The following is an 8839-nucleotide window of genomic DNA, read 5'->3' as shown; positions in this document are numbered from 1 at the left end:
GGTTCCCAGAGTGGGTGAGGCCAGGGCCAGGGCGAGGGCGGGGAGAGGCCTGGACCTGTCGCCAGAAGCCCCTGGGCAAAGAGTCCCTGCCCATCCTCCAAACACTGGGCACTGGGCCAGTACCCCTGTCCACACCTGCAGGCAGGTCAAGACCCTCTTCCCCCCAAACTCTGCTGCTGCCACCTAAGCAGGCCTCGGGAAACAGCTGCAGGTCCTGAATGACAAGCAGCTGCCATCTGAACGCCCAGACATCTAGTTCCCTTGGGATGGCAGCCTGGGAACCTGCCCCATGCCCTTGACATACCCTGCCCAGCTCACCTCACTTGGCTGGGGGCACTAGGGCTTGAGCCCGGCACTGGCCACACAGACAACACGGAGGCCAGGTGAAGGGAATTAAATAACATTTGACTTTATTTTACCAGAGAGAAAACCAGCAGCATCACAGCTTGACCCCCGCCCCCACCGCACCCCCCAGCCCCCTCTTCTGCCTAATGGCGGTAATGGGGGCTTCGGGAGCGGGACCTTGAGCGCCTGGAGAGCAAGGGAAAAGGGCCCATGAGGGGGGTCAGGAAGCCGGGAGCTCTGCTCCCACCCCCACCCAACAGGCTTGGGTGCCACTGGGGCTTCAGCCATCAGAATCTGGCTGCAGTGGGAGGGTGGGGATGCTTCCCAAGGGCAGGGATGCAGGGGGGATCTGGAGGAATCAGGGCTAGGGCCGCCCCCCAAAGGACAACCCTGGTTTCCCAGGAAAGGGAGGGCCTCCTACCTCCGGGAAGAGCTGTACTCTCGGCCTGGAAAGAAAAGGAGGGCAGGTGAGGACAAAACAAGTGCCCAGCAGGGGCCAGGGGCCAGGGGCTCTTCCCTGACCCAGAGTGGGCCCTTCGAGGTTGGATTTCTGCCGTTCTCTCTGATTAAGGCTACGCCTCTGCTTCCAGAGTCCACTGACAGGATGGAGGGAAGAGAGCACAGGCAACTGCAAGCTGGGCCCTCCCAGCCCACGCTGGCGATGAGCACGTGGTAGAGTTGCCATAGTTACCTTGTGACTGACGCGATCACAGCACAAGCATGTGTCTTTATGGAAGGCCAAAATGGAAAAACACCCCACGGTCTTTGGGCACTGTTTCGGCATTTCTTTTTTTAATGCCCCAGAAGTAGCCAGGCTCTCCTGGCCGAGGGGCTGTGGAGACACTCACTGTAACGGGGTGAGGGCGAGCGGCTCTGCCGGCTGTACTGCCGTTCCCATTCTTCTCTCTCCTTCTCTCGGCGTTCCCGTTCCCTGCGGGGGGAAGAAGGGAGGCCCCCACAAGGAAGGATGAGCGTCCACCAGGGACCCTGAACTCCAGGCGGATAGTCCTGCCTGCCCGGGCTATTGCTCAGTACATGCCAGTCCAGGCGGAAGTGTGATGCTCCCCTCCCTGTTGGAAATAAGGACCCCCTGGCAGAAACCAGGCCTGAATCCCAGAGGGCTTCACTGAGCAGACTTAACAGGGAGGGAGGAAAGCTTCTGTCATACTGTCACAGATCGGGGTCCAGTCCCGGAGCACATGCTAAATGATGAATTGGCCCAGTGGCTGTCCCAGTGGCTACGATTATTGAGGGGCCTTTTCCGTGCTAGGCCCTGATCTTGCTGAATCCTCCCAGCCTATGAAGTAGGAAAGCTCTTCCACCCCCATTTAGTAGATGAGTAAACTGAGGCTCAAACAAGAGCAAAGTCCCCTAGCTAGAGGGCAGCAGAGCCAGGATAAGATGCTGGGTCTGGCTGCCCATGCCACCAGGCCCATGGCCCTCTGCTCCTCCACATCCTGATGGAAACATGCTGTTTCCTGATGCCTGACATGCAATGAGCACACCAAAAATGACAAAGACAACTTGTAACAATGGCAGCTTCTAGGCATCAAGCCTTCCCATATGCCAGGCCGAGAGCTGTACAGCAGGAGTCCATGAAGCCTCAATGCAAGTGGCCTCCAGAGGAAGGAGAGGGTAAGTTGTTTGTCCAAGGACTCGCAGCAACTGTGACGTGGAACCAGAAGCGACCAGCAAGCTGCACAGCCAAGCCTCCACACTCTCTTAAGTAGCCTCCTCGCCAACACTGAGCGCTACAACCTCCAGTGTTGCCCATGATCCCGTCCCCAGGCTACCCTTGAAGTCACACTGAGAACTATCCCCACTTCACAGAGTAGTGAGGCTCCCAGAGGGCGAGGACCCACCCAGGGCCACCTAGTCAGAGGCAGGGTTGGGACTGGACCCCAAGTCTGTCTGCCTCTAGGCCCTGCACCCCTGACCACCACATTACACTGCAGGCGACAGAGGCAAGATGAAGAGAAAGCAGAAGGGCAAGGAGAAAGCTCCCACCTCCCCAGCATGGGCCCATAACCTGCCCCAGGACTGGCTTGAGTCCAGTCGTTCAGCACAAACTTAGCGCCAACTAAGTAAGCGTTCTAGGTGCTGTGGACCCAGCAGGAACGCAATAGCCAGATGCTGACATTTTAGTGAGGGCACAAACAGCAAGTGAGCGAACAGGAAACACATGATCAGGGGGAGATTAGCACGATGAAGAAAAATAAAGCAGGGCTGGAGAATGGAGGGTTTGGGGGTTTTACTCTAACAGGACAGCCAGGGAGGACACGCCCAAGTAAAGTGAGGGAGGGAGGTAGGCAGGTTTCTGGGGAAGAGCTCGTAAGGCAGAGTGAGTCTGGAGGCTAAAGGAACTGGGAGGTGGTGGTGGTTGGGGATGGAGGCGGCTAGAAAGGAGGCCAGGCACAACCTGAAGGCCAGGTGAGGGCTTGGGTAGGGTGAGCAGGGAGAGGCGGTGGCCATAACACAGGAGGTGGGGACTATCTTACTTCATGCGGATCTTGCGGGCCATGGCACGAAGCTCGTCTTCCCGCTCCTGTAGCAGAGATGGCTGTGAGGACGTGGCCTGGTCCAGCACCCCCCCACACCTGACTGCCACCCCCTCACACCCACCCTTACCTGCCGCTCATGCTCCTGCTGGATCATCTTCTCCTGAGCTGCCTTCTTATCCGCCTTGACTGGAGGGAAGAAGGGACACTGGCTGAGAGGGTGCCTTTGAGAGGCCTGCTTCCCAGGTAGAGCAGCTGAGCTCAGGTCAACCTGACTGCCAAGGCCCTTGGCATGGGGGCAGCAGATGTGGATGCAAACCAACTCCTCCCCTACTGCTGGCATCCTCTATGAAAGGACAGGGCCCCTAAGGCCAGGCTGGGTCTGCTCCTTGCTCCCACTGACAGAGGAAGAGGAGCTGGGAAAAGCGAGAGGGACAGACGGTGGGACATACACTGCCTGTTCAGTGCCTTCTGCATCCTCAGCTTCAGCTTCTCCTGCGGCGTCAGCTTGGGCTGGGGAAGGGGGAGAAGAGGCAGGAGAGAGGGTGGGTTTCTGGAGCTTCAACCACCCACCTCAGCCAAGAGCTCAGGACTTGTGGGGGAAACGTGGGGAGGAGGGGCAGTTGTGGACCCTGCCACAACAGTCTGGACACTCAGGACAGTTGACGTCCCAGTATGCAGGAGGAAAGGGGACAGGGTTCTCATGGGAGCAGAGCCCTCCCAGCCCCACTTAACCCCTGGGGCTAGCTCTCCCGGCCCACCCGGGCCGCCCTGCAGGCCCACCGGGCCCAGCTCTCGGGCACTGCTGCTGGCGGGAGTTAGACGGGCGAGTTCCAAATTCTTACTGACTTTGGCAGCTCCTGTCTCTTTACCAGCAGCAGGTTCAGTCCTGCGTGGGGAGAGGGGGAGAGGACATGGTTGAGGGAAGGAAAGGGTAGCTGCCACCTCCAACCCCACACCTCGGCATTGCCCCCAGACCAGATATATAAGGCCATGGCCCCTCAGAGCCCCAGGGTTAGGACCATGTCCCCTCAAAAAAAATATGTGGCAGATTTACCAAGTCATCTGGGGCCACAGGGCCCCCCTGAGGCTGACAACCCTCCTCCAGAGACCTGCCCTCCCTGCTCACTTTTTCAGCTTCTCGCCCACAGCAGGGGATGCCGCCGGCCTGGTCAGCTTCTCCCTTGGGGGCGATGGCGAGTGACTCTGGCTATGGCTGCGGCTGCAGCTATGGCTCCGGCTGTGGCTGTGACTCCGGCTGTGGCTCCGAGTCAGGCTGCGACTGCGTGACGGGCTGAGGGACCAGCTGCTGCGGCTGCGGCTACTACTGTGGTGCCGGAGGCCCCGGCCGCCCCGCCTATACCGGTCCCCGGAGCGCGAGCGACTCCTGGGGGTGCAGCAGGGGGGCAGGGGAAGGGCCATGAGGCTCCAGGGACCTGACGCGTACCTGTCCCCTGGCCCCCACCTGCCAGTTTTCCTGATGGCCTGCAAGGTCTTGTGCAGTCCAGGTGTGACTCTCCACCTCCCTCCTGCTGCTCTCCCTCAGGAATCCCCAGAGCTTGCCCCCTCACCTCCCTCAGGCTGCTGACCCAAGACCACCCTCTCCTACAGCCCTGAAAAAGCCGTGGCTGGCTCATGGAGCACAGTGTCAGCAGCTGGCAGACAGGGCAAGAGGGTCCATAGAAGGCCCGTCTGAAAAGAGCTCCTCATTCCGTCCATCATCCCCAACCCAGCTTCACTCCTCCCTCAACCGACACCCACTTGCTGACTGCTCTGGGAGATGAGCTCTGGGAAGGTGGCACCTGGCTGGTCTGTGCCCGCCTTTATACATCACGCCTGGTTCTCCGTCAAGGCTCACTCACAGACTGGCATTCGAGATGGGACGAGGCCCCACCTCCCTCCCCCAGCTTTCTCCTGTCGTTACCCTGGGTCAGACCACAGGGGAGTGACCCAGAAGCTAAACCCAGGCCACGCACTGATTCTGTTTGGGTTGTCTTGGGTTTTTATATAATTCAAGTTTGCTGTCAATACTGAGAAAACAAGAGTTGTCCTTTAAAAATCCAGGCTCTCAACTTCTCAAGAAACTGGAAGGCGGGGAAACGCTGGGCCTGCTGCTGAGCAGCTAATGACTCCACGATGGGATGTGTGTTCCCAGTTGCCCAGTGCCCACCCGGCCCCTCTGCCGAACCCACCCGAACCATCAGCTGCCAACAGTGTGAGCCCCGAGCCTGGCAGCACGGACAGTCATGCCAGTAGCAGTGCTGAACAGGTGCAGGGCCCTGTACCAAGGACTTTGCAGGATCCGCCCGCTGCGCCCTCACAGCTCTATGGCAGGTACCGGGTCATCTCCACTTCACATGTGGAGGCACCGGGCATTTGGAGCTCACCAGCAAAGCCAGAGCCTAAGCCCAGGCAGTCTGCTCCACTGTCTGGGCTCTCATCCACCCACCCGGCTCCAACCCCAGCCCACCATGCAAGGCCATGGGAAGGGGGCAGTCCAGCCCCCAAGGACGCTCTTTCCTCCGGGTTGGCAGTGCTCGCCTCCCCAACAAAGAGTGCCCTTGGCTTTGCTCCTGCTTTCCCACCCCTCATGCATGTTCACAGCACCTCCCACCGCGTCCACCAGCTCCAAAGGTGTGGGCCCGTCCGGCATCTACAGAACACCCTGACCGCAGAGCCCGAGCCACCCCATCAGAGCACAAGCCCCAAAAGAAGGGATGCCCAGCTCCCCTCCCAACTCCCCAGTCCCCCACTGGCAGGCTCCCTGGGTGGATGGGAACCCCTCCCCTCAGACCAGAAGCTTCTGGAGAAAGGGCAGTGCCCACCCCTTCCCTCAGACTGGGTGTTCTTTGTGCATGGTGGCCCCATCTCCTCCTTCAGTGTGACCCCCCCTGAGACCAGCCCACCCCACCCGCACGCACCTGCTTCTGCGCCGGGGCCCGTAGCCACCGCGCCGGGCCGGAGAGCGGGAGTAGCGGTGTCCGTCACGGGAGCCCCCACCCGAGTGGCGCCGGCCGCGGCTGCGAGACCGTGAGTAGCGACGGGAACGGGAGCGGGAGCGGGACCAGGACCGAGAGCGGGAACGTGCGTGGCGGCCAGAACGGTAGTAGCCCCCGCCACGGCGGGAGCGGGAGCTGGAGCGGGAGCGGGAGCTGGAGCGGGAGCTGGAGGTCCTCGAGGCAGAGGAGGAGGAGGAAGAGGAGGAGGAGGAGCGGCGGCTGCAGGCGGGGCACAGGGGGCCGGTCAGCACGGGCCTGGGCCGTAGCCCCCCACTGCCCCGTGTCCCCCCCGCGGTGGCCGGGGCGTAGGGCGGGCAGCGTGAGCGTTACCGACCGGGCGCCGGTATTACGTCCCGGTGCGGGGCCGCCAGCCTGGGGAGGTGCGGGGGGCTTCCCTGTGGCGGCCCCTGATGCGGCTGCTGCCGCTGCCGCTGCAGCTGCCTCCTCATCGCTGCCCCCAAAGCTGGTAATGAATGTGATCTTCTCCTCACGGCCAGGGGTCGGGGAGCGGGAACGGGAACGGGACTCGGAACTGGTTTCTGAGGGCGACCTGCAGAGCGGGGAGGAGGCAGGTCAATCCCCGACCCCCTATCTGGTCCCAGACCACCAAGCACACGGCAGAGCAACACCCGTGGGAACAGTGCAGCCAGAGCAGCAGGGGGGAACAGCAAGACCTGGAGGGCGAGAGACCCGCCCAGACACGAGGATCTGACTCAGGACGATGGCGCCTTCACAAAATACGCAGGAAAAGAAATGACAGAATACTGTATGGGTTTTACGTGGCTATTAAAAATGGATGAGGAATGATATATGTGAGTTAAGAGTTCAACAAATCTGTATTACAAATAAAAAATGAGATGAACAAATCTACAGATTTAACATGGAAGGCTTTCCTCACTGCATCAACTGGGATCAAAAGCAAATTAGTTACTGAATGGGGTAAAATCCCATTTTTGCAAAAGAAAATCATTTGCTATACTAGCAGCTCCCATGCGCTGAGCACTCGTCTGTGCCAAACATTTTACCCAAACTTCTAAAGACTTTATCTCGCCTAAGCTCAGAACAGCCCCTTGGGGCAAGCACCATCTGCACCTCCACTCTGAAGAGGGAATTGGGGTTCAGAGGCCCAGGCCCCCTCCTGCGATCCCAGAGTTCAGACTGGGGTCAGACAGAGGTCTGGGCACCATCAGTGAGCAGCCCTGCCCATCCGCCCACGCCAGCACCCAGGAAACACGATGTGGGGCAGGGAGGTGGACCACTCTGGGTCTGCTGTTTCCACCTGGTTATCTCTGGGAGTCGAGATCATGAGGGATTTCTTATTTCTGCCATGTCTGACCATGTTTACCATAAGACTATTACATTTAAAATCAGCAAAAGGACATTCAAATTTGAAAAAAAGAAACAGAATTCTGAAAATAGGCAACAAGCTGATAAACCAGAGAAATGATCCAGGCCCAGAGCTAACACCAAGTGCTGAGACAGCCGGAACAGCACACCACCCAGCGTAACATCTCAAAGCGACCGAGCAGGCGCCTCCCGCCCACCTCGCCCTGGGCTCCAGGGACTCACCGCTTATAGGGGTCGTAGGTGGGGCTGTCTCGGCGGGCATAGCTATGGAGAGAAGAACAGGGTGGAGACAAGTGGGACTTGGAGTCTGGGCAGACATGGAACTGGGTCCAGGCTCCAGCCTGGGGCTCCAAGGCTTGGCACCAGGCACAGCGGTGGCGCCTGCCTCAACTCCTTGGCTGACCCTGCTTAAGATCTGCCCAAAGCCCAAATCTTAGCCCCATTCCATAAACAATGGCCCAGGCCCACCCTGACACACAGCAGCAAGGACTTCTGCCACAGCCTCGGTTCGGCCTGCCCGCCTGACCCTTGAAGCATAACGGTACTGGCTTATTGCAGACAATGAGGATGAGGAGAAAACTGAAACAGATAACATCGTGCCAGGTGCTGAGTGCTGAATTTACTAACTCAATGACTCTTCACAACAACTCTCTGATGTGGGAGCCAGGAGTATCTGCACATCACAGCTGAGGAAACTGAGGCCCAAAGACATCAAGCCCAGGGTCCCAGAGCTCATAAACAAAGGAGACCAGGCAGCCCAGTCCCAGGGCCTGTGCCTCCCACACTGCGTCCCCGTGTGCCTGTGCATCAGTGAGAAGAGTGATGCCCTTCACCGAACGTTCTCCAGATCCTGCACCCACGCCACATCAGCAGGCCCTTACTCTTCTACTCTCCTTCAACAGAATGGATGAGGCAAAAAGGGGTTTGCCCTGAGGCCTCCCGGCCAGGCTGGGCTCTCCCCTCAGGCCACACTGCCTCAACCAAACCTGCTCCAAGACCTCAACCAAACCTGCTCCAAGACCTCGAGGTGGGGACTGGCCCAGTGCCCTCCTAGGGGGCCAGGAAACCCACTTCTGGCAGGTGATGGTGCCCCATTTCCCCAAGGCAGACACTGATTTCAGAGAGGGCGAGTCACTTGCCCAAACTCTGAAAGAAGGAAACAGCGGAGCTGAAGATCCGGGTCAGAGTCCTGGGCCAGGCCCAGGCCCCTCGACTCCTCCCTGGCCACAGCCCACCCAGCCTCCCCACTGGATCCAGGAGGAGCACAGGAAGGGCCCCACACTTGGTAGGGTGAGGGCAGTGGCTCACAAGGAAGGGTGTCCACATGCTCCAGAAAGCCACTCCTCCCTCAAACTTCCCTTGCGCCAACCACTGTCTCACCAGGAGGCCTCTAAGGAGTCTGACCAGCCCCAAGGCCCTGCCCCCACCCCCCAGCCTCTTTGGAAACCTCAGAGCCCGCTAGCAGCGTGGGGGTGCATGGGAGAAGCCCTACCTGGGCGGGCTGATCTTGCGGCCCCTCAGCCGCTTCTCCCGGAACTCCCTCCGCTGGCGCCGGGAGCGACGGCCCTGGGGATGAGGAGTGCCAGGCTGTTGACGGCTGTGCTCTCCGAGGCGCACCCCTGCCACCACCCCCTGAGACCATGGCCCCGC

At 59.8% G+C, this 8839-nt stretch overlaps 1 protein-coding gene across 2 annotated transcripts in view; it reads right to left on the bottom strand.

Annotated features, from left to right (window-relative positions):
- Positions 1-384: 384 nt before the first annotated feature.
- The window catches only part of CLASRP (CLK4 associating serine/arginine rich protein), a 33139-nt gene continuing 24684 nt past the window's right edge, over positions 385-8839 (bottom strand). The window contains exons 10-21 of one of the 2 annotated variants that reach the window (XR_009181619.2): positions 8682-8755; positions 7412-7453; positions 6177-6392; positions 5765-6061; positions 3973-4230; positions 3689-3732; positions 3296-3356; positions 2974-3032; positions 2844-2890; positions 1194-1276; positions 767-791; positions 385-531 (exon numbers count right to left, since the gene is read on the bottom strand). Coding sequence is in view for 1 of the 2 variants with exons in the window: in XM_058280411.1 (XP_058136394.1) it covers positions 489-531; positions 767-791; positions 1194-1276; positions 2844-2890; positions 2974-3032; positions 3296-3356; positions 3693-3732; positions 3973-4230; positions 5765-6061; positions 6177-6392; positions 7412-7453; positions 8682-8755 (1245 nt within the window). In the remaining variant the exon portion in view is untranslated. The remainder of the gene's footprint in view (positions 532-766; positions 792-1193; positions 1277-2843; positions 2891-2973; positions 3033-3295; positions 3357-3688; positions 3733-3972; positions 4231-5764; positions 6062-6176; positions 6393-7411; positions 7454-8681; positions 8756-8839) is intronic. The other variant, XM_058280411.1, reaches the window with a different exon arrangement.

Source organism: Dasypus novemcinctus, chromosome 18 (assembly GCF_030445035.2).
Source record: "Dasypus novemcinctus isolate mDasNov1 chromosome 18, mDasNov1.1.hap2, whole genome shotgun sequence".
NCBI classification, from domain to species: domain Eukaryota; kingdom Metazoa; phylum Chordata; class Mammalia; order Cingulata; family Dasypodidae; genus Dasypus; species Dasypus novemcinctus.
Note: the sequence above shows the minus strand (reverse complement) of the source record. Positions and strands in the feature narration are given on the sequence as shown.